At 49.9% G+C, this 20,649-nt stretch overlaps 1 protein-coding gene across 2 annotated transcripts in view; it reads left to right on the forward strand.

Moving 5' to 3' along the window:
* The window catches only part of CSMD2 (CUB and Sushi multiple domains 2), a 588,524-nt gene that overhangs the window by 338,058 nt on the left and 229,817 nt on the right, over positions 1-20,649 (forward strand). For both annotated transcript variants that reach the window (XM_088023017.1, XM_028113838.2), the window contains exon 13: positions 13,010-13,192. In XM_088023017.1, the coding sequence (XP_087879143.1) occupies positions 13,010-13,192 (183 nt within the window). The remainder of the gene's footprint in view (positions 1-13,009; positions 13,193-20,649) is intronic.

A 20,649-nucleotide genomic window follows, 5' to 3' on the forward strand; every position in this document is an offset into this window, starting at 1 on the left:
GATTCTCGGGCATCGAGAATTGGGCTTAATTGTGGGGTAGGGAGAGGGCTGAAGTCAAACCCTGTGAGAAAGGTTAAGAGCCCCCTGAAAGTGCATTCGGGAGAAGAGTGGACTCAGGGGAGAGCTGAGAGCTGTGTCTAAATATCTGAAGGGCTGTCATGCAGGAAAGAGGAATTAGATTTGTTTGGCATGATTTCACCGGAAAAGAAAGGGACAGAACGTTGAACGCCCATTATGTGCCTGAAGCTTTATGCTAATTTTCTCAAGGTTTTCAAACAGTGTCACGCAAACATTTGGGGTACCCTCAGGGACCACCAAGGTCGGGTAGGGGTTGCCTAGCAGGGCAGGCTCTGATCCTGCCTTCTCCCTTCTTCTCTTCTGTTCCTTGTAAGCCTTCTTTTAAGAGGGGATTTGTAGCTACACACCAGTCTGAGAAACTCTGCCTCATCTCATTCAGTGTGACAGCTAGCCAATGGCTGCTCTTTTGTACCTGAGGAATCTGAAACTCAGAAGGGTGGAGTGTCTGCCTGGGGTCACATGAAGTCTGGGACCTGGAAGAGCCGAGATTCAACTCCATGTCTCGCTGGCTTCAAAGCCCATGATGTTCCCCGCCCCCCACCAGGGATCTCCAAAATGACAGAATTTCAATTCCTTATAAAATCTCTTAGAAGCCAACATTTTGCCCCAGTCCCATGAGCCATATGGCATGAGCCCGGGCTCCTCGTTACTAGCAGTTGGGGTTTTGTTCATCAGCCCATGTGTCTACCTCGCCCAGCCAGTAGTGATGACCAGGATGATGCTGGGGGCTGGGATTACAGCAGGGAGCCACACGGACTAGAACAGAAAACTAAAGCAGTCGAGAAACATCCACAGTGGGACTGCTGGTCACAGACTAGGGACATCCTCCTCGGACTCCTGACAGATGAGGAACAGAGTCTGGGCATGTCTGTACATCGTTAATCCAACGGTCCAAGTGGGTCCTGCTCACAGAGGCAGCTGTTTCTGTGAAGATGGAACAGACTCTGGAATTGGACCAGACCTGGTGAATTCCAGCATCGTCCCAGCTGTGGGATTGGCCAAGTTCTGTGGTCTGTCAGAGCCTCAATCTCCCACTCATAAAACGGAACGGATAGTGGTGACTATAACGCCTTGTGAAGAAAGTGAAATGGGGTTCCAGAGAGCTCCTTGCACAGTCCTGGCTCAGAGAGCCGTCTTCCCTGGGGGCCACTGAGGTTCCTCTGCACCCAAGCCCTTGGTGATCAGCACTGTTCCGCACTCCGGGCGTGTCCCCTTCTGCCAGGGAACAGAGCTCCTTGCCTGTCCTGCGGGTGGCCTGGCGCTGGGTCCCCACCTCCCACCTGCACTCTGCATCCAGGGCCCCCACTCCCCAGACCGGCTGGGAAATGAAATGGTTCGCTCTGGCCGCAGCGTAGGGAGGGGAGGTAAAAGTGGTAGGAGGCAGATCCAAGTCACTGAGAGACTTGGCCTCAGAAAGAGTTTGCACTTCGTCTCCAGGGAAGAAGAACCTGTGGAAGTTTAAATGTAGGAATGGGCCTGCCCTTCCACCTTGGACCTTTTGTTTGAGGGTAAAAGCCATCCATCTCTTGCCTTCACGATGAGGAGCCCCCTCTGCTGTGAATAAAGCTGGGTCAGTTAAGTCCCCTGGCATCCCAGCGTGACTTCCCACGCTGCTCTCTGGGCTTCTGTCACCTGCAGCCTCCTGATCGTCTACCCCCGCTCTGGCTGCTCCCTCGGGGCTCCTGCACGGCCCCTCATGGCCCCCACAGAGCAGGCACTTCCCCAGGGTCTCTCCTCAGCTTTCCGTCTTCTTTTTCAGGATCGCATCTACGCCCATGGCTTCCAGCTCAATCTAAACACTGGTGACTTCCAAATCTGTTCCCCATTTGCATATTGGTCTCCCTGTGACACATTTTATACACTTCTCCTTCAGACACCTCAAACCCAAGGCATGTGTGCTAGTCTGCACAGGCAGACATAACCAAATACCATAGACTAGGAGCTGAAACAGAAGTTTATTTTGTCACGGTTCTGAAGGCTAGAAATCCGAGATCAAGGTTCTGGCTGATTCAGTCTCTAGTCTGGGCGGCCTTGTCACTGTGTCCTCACCTGGCCTTTCCTTGGTGCTTGCACAGGGAGAGAGGGAAGGAGCACAAGCTCTCTGGTGTCGCTTCTTATAAGGACACTAATCCTATCGGATATGGGCCACACCCCTATGGCCTCATTTAGTGTTTATTACTTCCTTAGAGTCCCCATCTCCAAATCCAGCACCTTTGAGGTTAGGACTTCACAATATGAATTTGGGGAGGCACCAACATTCAGTCCATTAATACCATCCAAACTGAGCTCACCATCTCCATTTATGGTAATTCCAAGCCATGTTCCGGCTCCTGAGAACCCATTCTAGGCAGAAATACAGCGTGTTCATCTCTTCAGGCCTGCAGGACCGAGCCCAGTGCTTGGCACATGGCGTGTGCTCAGAAAAGCTCTCAGATTAAGTTGTGATGACTTTCTGCACAAGCACAATCAAGCACCTTTCCTCCGTACCCTCTCAGCTTCCCAGCACTCTAAGGCAAGAGCCAGGCATTCTCCATTGTCCCATGGCTTTGGGGTCAGACAGACCCAATTTGTAATTGAGTTCTGCCATTGGCTCTGTGTGTGGTCTTAGCCAGTCCCTCCACATCTTTGAGCCTGGGTATTCTCACCTGTGAAGAGGGGCTGATAAACACTGATCTCTCAGGGGTCTTCCGAGGGCTCGGTGTCGTGAACCTCCCAACACAGGGCCGGCATTTAGGAAACACTCAGTTAAAAGCCGGCTCCCTCCCCTGCTTCCCTAGGCCTACAGCTCCTCTCCCAACCTGCACCCGTGGCCCAAATCTTTAGAACGAACTCCACCCCCACTCTAGTCCTCCTTTTATCCAGCTTCTGGGGGATCCCATGCAGGATAGACACCTTGGCTCAGCGATGGAAGGGTAGCTGCGGCATAGATGTTCTACAGGTGACATGAGGCATTTGTGGGTAGAGACCGCTCCCGGGCACTCCTGGCCCCATCATCATCAATACGCCTTCCGCCCCAGCTTAGGTAAAGAGAAGCTTCCTTGGGGCAGGCAGATGGCACCACAGTATCACCCCTCCCCCCTCATTAAAAGTGTGAGCCCCTGGGTGAGAAAATTGGGGGATTTATTTTCCAGAAATTCTTCCAGTTCTGCTTGTCACAATCACAGATCGGGGTGGGGGAGGGGACTCAGGCGCCATCAAAATCTGAGTACTCTTTGGAGCCTAGAAATTCAGTCCCCCTCCATGGGGGCAGCCAGCTGTAGGAAATGCATTCATAGTTGCAATTGCTTTGCTTCCCAGTAGAACAAGAAATATTTAAGGAACAGGCAATTAGCACTTACCAGAAACATTATAAAATTACATACAACTTGCTAACAAGTTTTAGCATCAATCTGGGAGTCTCCTCGCTTCCTGACTCAGAGCCTGGAATCTGGCAGCCTAATGCTAAATCTGGGGATTTGGCTGGCACAGGGAGGAAGGAGCGGAGACCTTGACCCTGGAGACATGAAGGAGCAGGGCGTTAGGAACTATGCAGAAAGGACGCCCAACAGCAGGGACTCGCGTTAGAAATGAGGTCACCTTGTATTCAGTGTCGTCGAAGGCCCTACTGTGTGTTACAGATGCTGTTCAGGACATGGGGGCCATGAGGACAAGGAGACAATCTGTGCCTTCACCTAAGCCGTAGGCTATGTTCAGTAGAGTCGAGAACGTGTAAGAAGATGGGGAAGTATCGGGGAGGGGCAGCTAACCTTGTTTGAGGGCATCAGGGAAAGCTCCCTGGAGGGGCGGGTGTCTGAAACTGAGACTTGCGTAAAGGATGAAAAGAAGTTGGTCAGATATCCCTGAGAGCAAATAGGGAGCATACAGGCAAGACTAGCCCACTGCTGTTGGCACCTCCGTCCCCTTCCCTAGAACTTAATTCTGCTGGGCGGCATAGGTGAGCTTCCTAGAAGTGATGGCCTTAAGCCAGGCTGGAACGAAGACCAAGGGCAACAGACCCGCGTCGCTGGCTCCACTCCTTTTCGGACCCTGCCTTGCCTCAAGCACGAGGCCATTTTCAACCTCAGGTCCACTATTTTCAGGACACCTCTGCTTCTTACTTGATCTCCATGAGCAGAGAGGCCCAAACTTCCCAACTTTGGCCAGGAGTAACACCAGGCATGTTCCTAAGACACTCACTGAGTTTCCATGAAACCCCTAAAGCTCTCTCAGGCACTGGGAGCTGGGGTCTCGTTAGATGCGGGCAGCAGTTGCCTACTCTCAGGCAAGCCCAGTGGGATCCACGGCTGTACCCAAGTCTGTCCTGGCCCTCGGGGGCGGGGGAGGCAAGCGGCCGAGGATGCTGTACCATTAAAATTTGGCAGGCTGCAAGCACAGCAGCAGTCTGCAATAAACTGGCATTATGATACTGAAGAGAAAATTGGCAGGAAGTAATTTGTCCGTGAGAAATACTCTCGAAATACATGGGCTTTTGCAGATAGCAAGCTCCAGTGTGGGGCTAATGCAAACAGCTTGGAGGTAACCCCGATGCTTTACGTGTCCACATGCACCCCTGGTTCCTGACCTCCTTCAGCTGTGACATCCCCACGATAGTGTTGTGGGGGAAGGAGATGGGGCGGGAAACATGTCACCCACTTCATCCACCCGTGCCTCCATCCCATGTGTGACAACCTTTGCAAGGAGATGCGCGAACCCCGAGATGCACTGGCAGAAGCAGTGTCCCTTGCCTCCTGGTGCCCTGCCCATCAGAAGCAGAAAAGTGGAGTGGGATGTGGTTCTGAGGAAATCCATGAGATCCAGGCATGCCCAGGGGTTATCTTAAGCACCAAAGATGTCTCGGTCACTCGACAGGAGCTTGTGCTCATTGAACAATGGGTCTGGGCTGCTCAGTAGGCATAAGACACTGTCTCTGGTTCTGGAGATACAAAGGGCAGAGGAGATGAGACCCTTGGCTTTGAGGAGCTGATAACCTCCAAGACCACACATAGGTGACTCATCAGTCCTTGACCCAGGCTCCTCACGGTGTCCCTGAGACCCTCTCTGTGGCCTCCTCTGTCTTCCCTGTCACTTTCTGCCACCATGAATTTCTAACTCTTCTCCACATACTACACTCTCTTCCTTCCTTCCTCCTTCCCGCTTCTTTCCTCCCATCCTTCCCTCTACCCGCTCCTCACCATCCTGCAAAATGTGTATTGAATGCCCCCCCTCTGTGCCTTACACCCTACTAGAAGCCGGGAGTATAGACATGTCAAAAACAGTCTTGATCCTCAAGAAACTTGCCATTTAATAGGGAGAAACCCATGCCACAATGGAGCCATAGCTGAAAATTGTCGGGAGGGCTGGGAGTGAGAGAGAAAGATCCCCTAAGTCTGCCCAGCGATGCGAGGGAGGATCCCTGATTGGGGAGCATTTGAGCTGACACTCAAAGGTGATTCTTTGTCGGACAGCCAAGCAGGGGATGCTCATTCAGGGAGAGAGGACACAGGTGCCAAGTTAGAGCCATGTGAGCGTCAGCTGGGCTCTGCCAACTGCAGGGTGATAATGACGATGGGAAACACCTACTGCCCACTGGTTACATGCCACGTGCTGGATATTCTGACAATCATCTTATATATATAAGCTCATTAAGTCTTCACAACAGCCCTGTACGGTGGGCATGATTACCATTTCCATTTTACAGATGACAAAACTAGAGCTCAGGGAGAATCAGAAATGTGCCCAAGGTCTCCTACTTGTGTTGGAGGCAGGATTTAGATCCTCGCTCATCACAATTGCTCTGGTTTGCCTCCCCACAGGCAGCCCAGTGGGGAGAGGGGTGTCTAAATTTCAAGGTCGGTGATGGCCAAAGATAAATCTGGAGCGGGAGGGGTAGGCAAAGTCCTGCCATGCCGAGCAGTTAGGGACTTAATCTGTGGATTTTAGGCAGCCACGAAAGAATCAATGAGCAGGGCACAGTAATGATCGGATTTTCCTTTCTGAGCGATCTCACCCTGCTTTGCAGAGTTCAGAATAGAGGCAAGAGGCAGGGGACCCCCTCTTGCCAGATGCCACCATCCCAATAACGGTAGGGGGTGGACTAGCCAGTGAGAGAGGGGCCGGAGAGCAGAGGGTCCTGGGATGTTTAGTGGGGGAAGCCAGCCTGAGGCGGTTGGTGAGGCTGCAGGTGGGGAGGGGAAGGCAGGATACAGGCTGACTCCCAGGTGACTGGGACTCTCCGACCCTCCCAGCCTGAGGCCGGAGCTGCTGTCCCAGAGGCCGTCCGGTCAGGAGCACACCTGCCCCCTTGCCCTCATCATTTCCCTTGTACTTATTTCTGTGCCCACTTGACTGGGACTCTCCAAGGGCAGGAGCCGTGGGTCAGGCCGCTCTGTATCTGTAGTGCTGAGCGTGGCATTTGGCACAGTTTCCATGCAGTAAATGCTAGCTTGAGTCACACACTGAACAGAATGTTCTCTGTGTTCCAAGCTCTGTGCTAAGCGCTGGGTACGCAGTAGTCCATAAGGCATCTCCAACGCCTGCCTTCGTAGAGCTGACCTCCTAGTGGGTGGGGAAATGGGGGGCCAAGCTTGCAGCCAGTGAGGAGCCGGGGGGCTGAGTTGGGGAATCGTTTTGTCCCTCACACCCCACAGATCATAAGCATCCCGAGGGCACACATTCTTGTCCTCTTTCCCACTGGTGTGCCCCCAGGGTCTAGAACAGTAACTAATAAAATGAATAAATCCTTACAAAGGGTAGTCAGCGCCATGAAGGAAAAGTTGGGGTGCCAAGTGAGGCAAGAGAACAGGACCCACATGAGGGGCATGGTCAGGGACAGCGTCTCTGAGGAGGTGGCCTCTTGAGCTGACCCGTAGTGTGAGGAGTCAGCCATGGGGCATGGGGGGGGAGGAAGCGGGACCCCAGGCTGAGGGGACATTGAGTAGGTAGAGGGACACATGGAGTCCTGCCCATTTGGAAAAGCAGCAAGTCACAGTCCACGCGTGGACTCCCCTTTCTCCGCCAAGTGGCACCACTCTCCTTGGAGGGCCTCAGATGGTGAATTTAGAGAGACATGTGATGCACTTCCCCCCAGACAGACGTTGTCATAGAAGAGGATTGCAATCTGGTATTCGCAATTGAAAAACCCGGAGAAGACAATGAGTTTGACCACAGATGACAGGGATAAGGCTGCCGAGCAAAGGGAGAGCAAATCCACCGAGTTGGCAAGCCCATCACAGCGGAGTTCCAGGCGTCTCTCAAGCACTCCTCTTCGGTCTGCTGGTTGGCTTTTTGTAGACAAAGGGAGAGGGGGAGGGAGAGAGCGAGAGAAACACTGACAAAATGGAATTACATGCGAGATTTTCTACAAGTCGAAATTTGGCTTATCAATTTGTTTTTCTGGGCCCTGACATCAAACTTGGTCAGCAGCTGACCCCGAGGGCCAAGGGCAAGTGCCTTTCAGGCAGGCAGGGGAGCACCAGGAGCCCTCTCCAGGAAGGCGCTGGGCTAGGAGGGAAGGCCCAGACCCAGAGAGGGGTGTTTGAGGCACACAAGCCTGGCGGAGGCTGGTCCCCTCCGCCTCCCTGGAGGGAGCTGCGAACTCTCAAACCACCCTGCTCTGCTCTCCTCCCCTCCAGCAGGTCCTGGTCCTGGCTCAGTGTGTCCCCCTCTGCGGTGCCTTGGACCTCTTTGCTAAGTCATCCCTTAAACTTGACGCCCTCTTGAGGACACCATTACCCAGGAGACCTCTCCAGGGACAGCCCCATGAACTTCACCTTGGAGAGATTGGTTCGAGGTCCACTGTCCAGTGCCGTTCCAGCCACATGCACCCTTTCTCGCTCGACCTCACACTGTCGCCACGTCTGGTTCTTTCTCTCCTCCCATCAGTGTCCCCAGCCTCTTTCCCTCCACTCCAGGTCTTGCCATCACCTTGCCTTGCGGCCAGTTGACCTCACTTACTCTTAGCGTGCTGCACCCTGGCTGTAGCCGGACCTCGTCCTCCAGCACCTCTGACATCCGAGCCTCGCCCAGCCTGCGCCGGCCCTTTGTCTGCTCAGCTCTTCCTCCCCGCTCTGCTCCCGGGCATCATCTTCCCTGGCCTGGCCGTCGCCTGTCCCCTCCCGCTCTTGCCCCCTTTAGCTCGGCCCCGAGGGTAGCACCTCTGCCCTTCTTTTAGCAATATCCTTGGCTCCCTGCCCCCATGGCCTTCCGTTTCTCCAAACTCAGCCCCACCCCTCAAGTCAGTCCTGGAGCCTCTCTCTCCACTTCCGCAGGCACCCAGCTACTAAGGGCTTCAGGGACAAGTCCCACGGCTCTGCTGGGGGGGAGCCCTGTACATGTGTCACCTCCACCTTCCGTGGGCCTCAGGTGGCAATCCGTCTGGCCGTGATTTCTTCTCCAGGGGGAGTGCCTCAGACAGTCTTGTCAATATCATACCCCTTTCGGGGCGCCTGGGTGGCTCAGTCGTTAAGCAGCTGCCTTCAGCTCAGGTCGTGATCCCAGGGTCCTGGGATCGAGCCCCGCATCGGGCTCCTTGCTCAGCAGGGAGCCTGCTTCTCCCTCTCCCTCTGCCTGCTGCCACTCCCCCTGCTTGGGCTCGCTTTCTCTGTCAAATAAATAAATAAATAAATCTTTTAAAAAATGTCATATCCCTTTCCCCACGACCAGACCCCATCCTTCAGCAAAGACCATGAGACCAGTGGACCCTTCCTCCATTTAGAAAGTAGAGCCCATGCCATCGCAGTACCTCCTTCATCCTCCTGCATCGCACCTGAAAGCTCAGTGAGCACCTCATCCCTCCTCCCTCCTGCCATGCAGGAAGGATCTTCCTGGTCTCTCAGGCTAGCCTCGCAGTGTGCTGTGGGTCCCCTGCCCTGCCTGCTCGAGGACCTCGGGCTCTCATCCCCCTCGGTCCTCTAGATCTTCAGCTAACATATACTCTGTGTCTTTCTGTCTGTTTCCTTACTTTAAATATGGTTAAGTTTCTCCAGTCTTAAAAAGATGTTCAGCTGCCCCCTTCAAGGCCGTGTTCCTCATGCATAACCACCCAAGTTCTCTCTTTTCTTTTACTTCCAAGAAATGGCTCCTTTAAAAGTCATCTGCTCTTCCTGTATCATCTTCCTCTTCTCCCATGGCATGTGACCCCGTCACTACACTCAGTTACTCCTGCCAGTCAGTATGAGCAGTGACCTCCTTCCACTAACCTGCTCATCCGTCCCACCTAGACTTCCCCACAGCATTTGAGGCTGGAGATCTCCTCCTCGAAAGTCCTTCTTCTCCAAGCCTCTGTGACCCTGTGCTGCCTGGGATTTTAGTCCAGCATTCTGCCAGTCTATCCGGGGTTCCTAACTGTTCTGCCCAGGACTGACATCTCTCACTCTCTGTGGGTTGTCACATCCTTCTCGTGGCTTCTTTTACCATCTGTGAGCTGAATCCCAAATTCTGTATTCCTACGCCAGACTTTTCTCCTGAAATTAAGATCCATGTAGCCACTCTCCACTAGATGTGTCCACTTGGAGGTACCACAGGCACCCCAAAACTCAGCATATCTTACTGGTGACCCCGCAGACCTGCTACTCTTCCTGCATGCTTGTCTCAGTGAAAACGCACCTGGGTGCCCAGGCCAAACCCTCAGTAGATCCCGGCCTCACCTTTATCCCAGACATGCTCCCTCTCCGGGTGGCCTGTGGCTTCCTGCTCTACACCTCCCAAATCTGTTTGCCTCTCCCATCCCCTCTGCCTTGGCCCAGGCCAGGATGTCATCAAAACATCTCCCAGATGACTGTGAGCCTCCCACCAGAATGGAAGCGTCATGGAGGCAGGACTTGTGTCTGCCTTGTTCTCTGCCGCACCCCTAGAGCCCAGCATGGTAGCATTTGCTAAGGAGACAGCTGTGTGTTTGTTGAATGAATGAATGAATGAATGATCGTCCCGCCTCCAGAATTGCTGCCCCCAGACCATTCTCCAGACAACAGTTAGGGTGATCCTTTAAAATACATAATATGAAATGCCAAATCAAATGAAGCCCTTTGCTGACTCCCCATTGCCTCCCATCCGTAGTCCAGTCTCTTTAGCAGATTGCACAGTGCCTTTTGTGGGTTGGCCCCGCACACCTTTTGCAGCCTCATCTCCCACCACCTTGCAGAAAACCCCTGCGCTTGTACTCGGAGAAAGGCGGTGCAGTGCAGCAGTAAGAGCCTGGGACCGTACAGCCCACGTCTGGATCTCAGGTCACTCAGATGACCTGGGACAGCTACATGATCTCTCTGTGCCTCGGTTTCCTTGCCTTGAAAGTGGGAAGAATAGTACCTCGCTCCTGGGGTTACTAGAGGATGAAATATTCAAATGCTCAGAGTGTTTGCCAGCACGACGTCTGCACCAATGTTTTACAGTGAACTCACTTATACTAAGGATGAGTTAGTTGTGATCTCTGCTCTCCTTGCAGTCAGACAAACGGTGTCACCTCTGAGACTTTGCATGGGCTCTTCCCTACCTGAAGGCCCTCCCCCTCCCTTCCTTCCCACTCCTTCCTTTCTCTTTTTTTAACCAGCTTTACTGAGATATAATTGACATCTAATATTGCATAAGGTTAAGGTGTACAGAGTGATGATTTCGTACATGGATGTATTGCAAAATGATTACCACAGTCAGGTTAGTTAATATGTTTATCACACCACCTCACAGTTTGTGTGTGTGTGTGTGCTGAGAACTTTTAAGATCTCTCTTAGCAGCTTTCGAAGATACAATACAGTATTGTGAACTAGAGTGACCATGCCGCACATAACACCCCCAGAACCTATTCCTCTTAGAACTGAAACTTTGTACCTTTTGACCCCCTTCATCAGTCTCCCCCACCCCACCCCACTGTTTTTATGAGTTTGTTTTTTTAGATTCCACATATAAGTGAGATCATCCAGTATTTGTCTTTCTCTGTCTTGACTTATTTCACTTGGCATAATGCCCTCCATGTTCCTCCATGTTGCGAATATCAGGATTTCCTTCTTTTTCTTTTTTATGGCTGAATAATAGTCGTGTGTATGTGTGTGTGTGTGCACATGCGCAAGCACGCATATACATTTTCTTTACCCATTCATGATGGGTAGTTAGATGTTTCCGAGTCTTGGCTGTTGTAAATAATGCCACAATGAATCGCACTTGTTCCTTTCACCTGCTGGCTCTTGCGCAGCCTTCAGGCCTCAGTGTGGATGTCACCTCCTCCAAGAAGCCTTCCCTGATGCCAGGGCTGGGACTGGGCTGAGATGAGAGAGGCATGTGCCTTGGGCATAAATTGTAGGCTGGAGCTGCCGAATAATTGAGGAGCTGCTCAATAATTAAGTTAATTTAAGTTAAATAATTTAATGTGGTATTTTTTTAAACGAAGATTAATGCAAAATATCCATGATAAAAAATATCAACATTTTAAGTAACAAGAGGCTCTGAAGGCCAGGATGAGGGTGAGGCCAGAGAAGTAAGTCACATGAGTGCTGGGTCAGATCTGGTCTTTTTTAAGCTCTGATATTATTCTTCCGTGTAGGTTTGATTTATATGCATTAGTTTTGATTTTCTAAAAAATATTGCATTAAGGTATTATTTGTCTTGACTGCCCTAAAATTTTGTGCTGAAATTTAATGTCTTACTCCCCACAGCCTCACCTTCCAAATTTGAGTTAGATGCTCCTTCTGGTTGCCTACACACACACACACACACACACACACACAGAAACACTCCCAGCCAGAGAGCTAGAGGCCCTGGTTTTGGGGGTAACACAAATGGGACAATCAAGAGCGTGTCCATGTAAGGCAGTGCGTGGGGCTAGCCTGAGCAGCCCACAGAAACCCACCAGTTGTGGTTAGAAAGTTTTTGCAGCATGATTCCCGTTAGGGTCACACATGACTGCTTTGGGGCCTGTGCCTCCTGATGACTCATTATGGCATCTACAGCAAAGGCAGGGTCCCTTTGGCCTGACAAGCCTGGGAAGGTGTCCAGCAAACTTCCCCAATTACTCCAGCTGCCTCCCTTCCAAGTCACAGGACCCAACTGTCCTCCCTTCACCATCTGCCACTAAATCCATTACTCCCTGTCTTTCCTGCAGGAGGCCTTCCTCCCTGGGAACAGCTCCTCCTCCTCTTCTCCTACCTCCCTTCTGCCCCCCTGCCCCTCCCCCCGCTTCATCTCTTACAGCACCAAGGACAGGGCTGCTGGAAGTGGGGTGACTCCAGAGGAAACTCCAGGGACTTGGCCAGGACAGCCTCCTTTCCTGAAGCCTCCAGGGCTTAACTGCCTCCCCCGTGAGGCTGCCAGCCCATCATGCCCCCCCGCACTGTCCGGGCCCCTGAGCTGTCTCAGGGAACCCACTCCATGTGTGACTCACACGGTTGAATCAAACGAACTTTAAAAGCATACTCAGTGAGCCACTTGTTTCATTTTACCTGCACCATCTCAAATTGAATTTTAAAAAAACCTTTATGAAAGTGCTTCCATGTCAGAAGGCAGCGAATATTGATTCTCACTTAATCTCTGGTTTGGGGAATGGCAGACAGCAAAGCCGCCTCATTTCATGCTTGTCTTTGCTGCTCAGGAATGGACTGAGCAGAAGGTCTGTCTGGTCGTCTGAATGCAGAGGCAAGTTCAGTATGCTCCCCACTGAGATCCGTTAGCTCCTGGGACAGGTATCTCACAGAGGATGGAGACCCACCTTCACTGAGTGAAAATATCCAAGCCCCTCGAGGGCTCTTTGTGAACCCAGAGTCTCGGGCATATTATTGGCTGGAAGGCCTCTTGATCCTGGGATGGGGTTTTGAAGGGACACAGCAGGATTTCTCATGAAAGGTCCTACCTGTGTCACTCTGGGCACTGAGTTGAGGCGGAGGGGCAGCAGAGTGTGTAACGTGGACCTCCCGCTCCAAGAGAGGTAGGAAGTCACCTTTTGTCTCTGTTTTCTCTTCTTCCTGTCTTTCAGAGATCGAGCAGGGCAGCTGTGGCGATCCCGGCATCCCTGCCTATGGCCGGAGGGAAGGCTCCCGGTTCCATCATGGTGACACACTCAAGTTTGAGTGCCAGCCTGCCTTTGAGCTGGTGGGGCAGAAGGCAATCACGTGCCAAAAGAATAACCAGTGGTCGGCTAAGAAGCCAGGCTGCGTGTGTAAGTGAGCGGGGAGGAGGTCTCTTCGGGGTCTCCACCAAGAGGCAGGGGGCCCCGTTGGCTAGCTAATCCAGGGCCACTTCCTTGGGAACCTCGCAGGTCCTAACAATAGCTCCCCTCGTTGGTTTCTTCTGTTCCTCCCAACGTTGCTGGTCATGTCCTCGTTTCTGGCAGTAACATGGACTGTGGCACTGGGAATGATTGCTCTTGATGTTTGGGGGGCCTTCTTCAACGTCATCTTGCCCTCCCCAGTGATCCTTGAGAGCAAGGTAGAGGCCACTGGGGCCTGGTCCATCAGGCTCTCACCCAGACGTTTGCTCCTTGCCCTTGTTGTCACAAGCGATACCATACAGTCAAGCCAGGGTGGAAGGGATGGGCCGGTTTGTAAGATCATAGACTCTGTACCAGCCTCTGGGTACAGTGGGAAATCATGGTCTTGCCAGGGTATTGAGGAGTTTCCTCACATTGCTTCTTCTTGGATTGGAGTTGGGGAGGGATGGGGGATCAAACTGTCTTTGGATTATTGATCCTTTGGAGTGCCCATCCAATGGCAATAACAAGGAAGCCCTTCTTCCTTCCTCTGGGATGGGATGACCATACTTTCCGGCGAAAATAGTACTTTAAGTATGAGGGGCTGTGTGCAGCAAAGGGAGGAGCCCACTTGGTCTCTATTGAGAAGTCGAAGGTTCCAGCCTCTCTGGGCTACCACCTCTTCTTCCCCCAACCTTCACCACCCCACCTTCTCCATCTCTTTCCATCTGCTTCTCGCAGGGGAGGGCAGAAGCCTGACCCTCTGATCATTTCTCCCACCACAGTGGGCTTCTCGGGGTCTCTAGGTGCTATAGACTAGAGTGGCCCCCCAGGGCAGAGGGGGAGAATAGCCTGGGGGTTACCAGGGAACATCAGTGAGGACTGAGACTTTGGCGTATGAGTTGGTGAGTTGGGTCATACCTTTTCAAACCAAAAAATCACTTTGTTTTGACAAAGCATTTGTGATGACTTGTGAGTTTATGCAAAGATTCTTGCAGAGGTTTAAAGAACAAATTGCTCTTAGATATATATCAAAGTGCTCTTAGATATACACCCTTGTTGCAAAAAAATAAAATTGCACAAAATCTGCCCATCTCTGCGGCCGGATGTGGTTAGAATATCGTACCCAACAGTGTTAGCCTCTTAGCACCCTGGGAGCCAAGGGGACTGGGGCCAGGAGAGGCAGGGGAGACTGGCACAGAACAGCCCAGGGCAAGCAAGAACAAAGGCCCGATGTGGTGAGTGGAGCTGGGCTCTGCTCTGCAAGTTGGAGGCAAGGCCTCAGAAGACAAAGGTGTAGACTGTGGGAGTCCCAGGTGTTGTGGGGGCTTTATCTTGGAAATCCATTAGATAAAACAAGGCAAGGAGAACTGGAAGAGGGTCAGGCCTCTGGGGTAGAGAGCTGGTGGGAATGAGGTGGGTAGCCGAGCCAGCTGGCTTCTCAGGACAAGATAAAGTTTCCTGCATCACAAGCTGAGAGATGCAGGTAGCAGAATATTACCTGAGGGCTGTCACTCGAGTCCTCCAAGAATTTACTTGACCCTTTGGCCCTGAGGAAGGGTTTTAGGAAATCTTTCTAGAACCTTCCATAAGAACAGAGGGCCATGAAGTGCTGCTCAGCAGGCTCTTCATTTTCCAGGAGCAAGGCTGGCAGCCTCCAGTGAGCTGGGCACTGTTTACGAACAGCTGAGAAGAAACAAAGACAGAGCTGTTCTGGCAAGTATGGAGCAGTGCACTCTGTGGCATAAAATAAGGAAGAGGAGCCTGACGCTTATTGATGAGAACTGTGAAGCAGGCACTCTGGGGGGCCAGCACAGCATTGCATCTCCTGGATGATTCTGGGATGTATGGGGCTGGCATCCCCAAGGCACTCCCATTGCTCAGGTTTTTTTCTGGTCCTCTTGGTGTAACCGAACACAGCTTGAGTCTCAGAGATGCTGGCTTCAGTGAAGGAGGCCAGAGAGAGCCAGCTGGTCCCATGCCTTTGCACCACAGAGCAAGGTCATGTTCCTATTCCACGAAGTCAAAGGAGCGCCATCTGTCAGCTCCCTACTGAGTAGCCAGCCCCTAAGCTGACACTTCCAAGGGTCCCAGGCTTTGCCCTCAGGGAGTTCACAGTCTAACTGGGGGTGAGAGATGGTACTCAGATGCCCTAGTGCACGGAGATAGCTTTGGATTCAAACTCTGGAGACTTGTTTCTCCGTCCTGGTTCTGCATCATGACGACAGCCGGGGCATCCTCTCGCTGGATTTTGGTTTACTGATCTATCCAGTAGGGTAGCACTCCATTCTCTCTCCCCAAATCCTAAGCATCTATGATCGTATTCATAGAACAAGATAACTATGGCATGAACAGTCCTCACTCCCCACACCGAATGCTTGGGAACAACTACTTAAAGTGAGTCATTGACAGAGCAGGTCATATACTTTGCTTGAGGGATATGTTAAACTGGGGTTCTGACCCTGACCCCAGATCACATGTATCATAGTAGGTGGTCACACCCACTATGGAAAGGGCCAAAGTCTATAAGCATCCATAAAAATATAAAAGAATACAGTCTGTATTTTACAGAGATAAATGTGCATGCAAAAGCACCTCTAGCAAGAGTCAGCATACACGCCCTAAATTTTCCCACACATTAGTCACAATGAATATTAGTACACTATTTAGCAGACAAACTATTCTTACCTTCTTAGGATTTAGAAGGGGATTGGAAGAAATATTTTAATGGTTCAAATTTCTACGAACAATGGTCCAAAGAAGTGCAAAGTGGTGCATTGTTCTTCTCTTGAAACATCTTCAAAACAGCTCTTTACTTGGAAATTGCCCTGCCGAGACTACGCAAATACACACTTTCCTTCGTGTTCCCAAACATTTTCTGCAGCAAGCTGACTTCAGAATCATTCTGTTGGCTTTTGCGCTGCCCTCACAGTAGTAAATGCTCGATAGATGGCCTTTTTTCATCTAGGTTTTAAAGAAGATGGTGTCTCTCACAGTGAAAAGCGTTTTGAAAGATGGGGCTAGCTTCTTGCCTCTCACTGCCTTCCTCCTTGGTCAGTTCACATCTCCAGGGATCGCTGCTCAAAATCAGCTGGAAGTAGTACTACTTGCCATCCATCCGACAACGTTTACTGAGGGTCCAAGCGCCGCGTATTGGATTCAGAGCTGTTCAGTCTCTGCCTGGGAAATGTGTCCAACCTGGTGTCCTGGTGGGCACGCTCTGGCCAGGCTGTGCATTTTCTTCCCTTTCCCAGAGCTCCGCCCATTTCACCCTGTTCCTTGCAAAAGAAGAGAGAGCCCTTCCCATACTACTGTGTCTGGCTAGTCCTCCACCACGAGAGCTCCAACAGGAAGGAAGAGACAACCCTGATGGCAGGCGGTGCTCGGATACTTGATGCCTTGTTGACAGGCTAGCAGAATGCTTCACACTTCATAAGGAAGCCAGGAAACCAATTATCAGTCCATTAGCAGCCACGTTCCAAAGAAGTTTCAAAACGGGCTTCACCAGAGATATGCCAAGGCTTCACAAGCACAGGCTTTCTTTCGCCATTTTGTAAACCGTCTCGGGAGAAGGTGTGAACCCTAACTGCCAAGCCCCTAATGTATACGGGGCATATGTGTGAAATGTGAAGGCAGGGTCCCCTAGGATGGATACAGTGTAAGCTGGGAATCAGCAGCCAAACCTTGAGAGACCAGAGGAGGGGGAAGTGGGTCTTTGGGTGCCCCAAGAAAATGTCACAGAGGATACAGGACTTAAGCTGGGCCTAGAAGAGTTGACAGGTAAAGGAGGGTGTTCCCTATAGGAAAGCTACAGAAAGTGGTCCTCTCCTAGTACCTTCTTGTCCTTTACCCCCGAGTTCCTCCCCTAAACGCCCCCACCCTGCCCTTCACTGGACGCACACACACATACACACATACCTGCAAAGGAATGAATAGGGTCATAGGGTCATCAGGATTCTTAGCCTCAGCACTATTGACCTTTTGGACCAGATAATTAATTCTTTTGGTGGAGGAGGGGCAGTCCTATGCATTGTTTGAGCCACATCCCTGTCCTGTACCCACTAGAGGCCAGTGGCACACACATACCCCTCTTACTGCCAGTTTGATGACCAAAATGTCTCCCTATTGGACATTGCCCAATATCCCCAGAGAGAAAAACCAGCCGAGATTGTGACCCACCAGACCTAGGGTACTGTAGACTTACCAAATTCTAAAAATGAAGAAATATGTGTTTTTGCATTTTAAGTGAGGCTCTGATGAAAACAAAGTTCAAGGAGATGAGGTGACTAGCTCAGAGGTTATAGAACCACCAAGGGTTGGGCTGGAATTTGAAGTGTTCATTGACAGAGAGTTTCCTACTTCCAAACCCTGTACTCTCTCCACTGCGCTAGATTTCCAGAATCCGCGGGCTCATCTGCAGCAGGAAGGACAAGGAAGCCTTAGGACAAAAATACTAGCCCAGAGTACAGGCATACTGTTGCCTGAGTTCCCCCCATGAAGTATCAGAGATTGCCAAGCATTAAACAAATTCATGAAGGCTGGACCCATGACCCTGTTGGAACTGTATGAATGCTGTATACCAATGTGCAATATACCGGCGCCCAAGCATGTCCCTAATCTTTACTTTTTCTCATTCCTTCTACCCATCCATTTATCCATTAATCTTTGATTTATTGAGCACCTACTGTATACAGACTCAGCTGCATAAGAGGGTACGGCTGTTCCTTGTTCCTAGTCAAATTGTAACCTGGAGGGCCTCTGCGGATGATCTTGCTCATCTGGGGATGGGGTTGAAGGGGAAATCTCTTCGTGCCTAGCCTTATGTAATGTGTTAGAACTCTTTCAGAAGTATCTGGAGCTCAAAGGTCAAAACTCAGCACAGCCTCTTGGTATATTCTAGTGTTTTAAAAGTTTAAATAAATCTAAAGGTTTAAACAAATAAAATACTCTTAATTTCACTTCTTTAAACCAAAGCCAATTTCAACCTTGACCATTCTTTTTTGACTCTTACCCATGTGCACACATATTTCGTGTGGTTTTAATCAAAGTGAAAATATCAACTCACATTCTCTGCTTCACAGTTCACATTATGTTGCCTACTTTACCATGTTGCTGCATATGCCTTTCATACTCTCTGTTCTTAGTATTTATGGAATATTCTGTTTAGTGGATGAAGCCATGACTTAGTCAAACAGTCATGTTCAATTATTTTACATAAGCTGTAATGAACATCCTCATGCATGTGGCTTTTTTCTTTCTTCTCTTGAACTATAATTCCTTTGGATAGATTTCCAGGAATGAGGTTATCAGGCCAGAGTATGAACATTGTTATGACTTTCAATGTTTGCTCTTATATTGCTCCCCAAAAACGTTGTGCTGGTTCATAATGCCAATAACAAAAGCTCTGTGATTAAGAATATGATTCATATGCTATGCGGCCTTCCTACCCAGAAATATGGCATAGCTCTCTTTCATGTTCCTCTGCTTTTACTTTTCTAGATGTAACAACTTCGTGGTTTTCTTCATATAGATCATGTAACATATTGCTTACCTTTATCTGCATTGCCAAACCCCAAATATTTGCGTGCCCTTTTATAAAATTGCTAATTTAATAAGTTGAATACCCCACCAGCAAACCCTTGTCGACTTCTGTAAGGTGCCAAATGTTATGATGAGTGCTGTGAATCCAGAGATGAATTGGACACAGCCCTTGACCTCAAAGATCTCGTTCTGGTAGAGATCTAATTATGAGAGAGACATAATTATGTAAATTAAAGGGGGCTCTTGTGGTTCAAAATTTAGTTTTTCAACTAAAAAGCATTGGTGATACAGACGTATTTAGGATCCACCCCATGAAGTGTCATTCTTTTACTTAACAAATATTTGCTGAATGCCTGCGATGGGGCAGATATCATGGTGGGTGCTAACAGGGGAGCAACAGACCCCCCCCTTCTCAAGGAACAGCCTCTGCTACCCAGTCCTCTGCCCAGCCTTCCCGTAGAGGAGAGTTGTGCTCCTGTTGGAATGAGGACGTCCAAGGGACAGCACTGGGTCCTGAGAGAAGCCGTGGGGTTTGGGCCTCTGCAACAGGGGGTTGTTCAGTGGATTTATTGGTGCACACCTGTGCACACATGCATGCATTGCCCGTCCGGGTCCTTGGTTCGCAGTGGTTCCTACAGGGGTTGGCTGCTGCCAATGTATGTGAGTGGAAGAGGAAAGGTGGGGGTGCATGGGGAGCAGGGTCTGGAGAGAGATTGCTGGGTACTCCCAGGCCAGAGGCATATCCCTGGTGGGCCAAGGGGTGTAAAAGTGGTGTCGGGATTTCCAACCCAGGATCTGAGACAGAGACTCCAGTCCTGGCTTTTCTCCAGCCAGCCGAGGTCCACTGCTGTCTAGAGGGGGACGGGAGCACTTGCCGTTTGTGATCCCCATAGGGCAACTGCCTGCACTGAGGTGTGGCTACAAGAGTGTTGTGTTGGTATTTTCCTTTACAATTTGAAGGCGCTCTTTCTCCATTGTGGTGAGAAACTCTGCGGTATTTGGTATACATAGTTTCCCAATCTCTTGTTTTCCTTCTTTTTTTTTTTTTCTATTTTGCATCGTATACTTGTTTTATGTAGACAAACCTTCAATATTTGTGATTTCTTTTCAGTGCTGACAGAGTTATCATTCTGCCACGGATCTGAGAAGCAGTTTGTTCTGTTTTTGGTTATTTGTCAGTAATCTGATTTTTTTAAAAATATAATTTGTTAATCCATCTGGAGTTTATTTAGATAAACGTAGAATGTATGGTCCAAACTATTAAGCAGTTTTCCAACACAATGTATTAAGCAATTCATTTCCCTTTTGATTTGAGGGAAATGAATTGTTTTATCACATACTGAATCCTCACATGCAGTTAAGTCTGTTTCTTGAGACACCACTTTGTTCTGCTGCTCTATTTCTATCTTAGCACCGGCATTGAATAATTTTAATTGTTGTTTTATAATATGTTCTAATATCTGGCAGAGCTGGAAACTACTCCTTCCTCCCTTAATTATTTTCTCTTTCAGAAATGTTCATTGTTATTCTCATCTGTTTGTTGTTCAAGATTAATTTTAGAATCATTTTGTCAAAGTAAAAAAAAAAAAACCCTATTGGGATTTTGTATGTGCACTCCTATTAAACCATAAATTAACTTGAGGAAAATAGGCATTTTTATAATACACAGCCTTCCCATCCAGAAGCATGGCATGTCACTCTTTTTGTTCATCTACTTTCATTTTTCTAAATATAACAACTTTGTGATTTTCTTCATATAGGTCACATACATTGCTTGCTACCTTTATTTTTAAATAGGCAGGTACTTTTTTCATTCCCCTCCCACCTCGACCTCAATGCCCCATGCACAGGTGAAGCCTGTCCCTTTTGCCTCTTCTCTATAGCTG

This window comes from Eumetopias jubatus, unplaced genomic scaffold (genome assembly GCF_037043125.1).
Source record: "Eumetopias jubatus isolate StellerSeaLion01/CBP00866 unplaced genomic scaffold, mEumJub1_p1.0 scaffold_4, whole genome shotgun sequence".
NCBI lineage: Eukaryota > Metazoa > Chordata > Mammalia > Carnivora > Otariidae > Eumetopias > Eumetopias jubatus.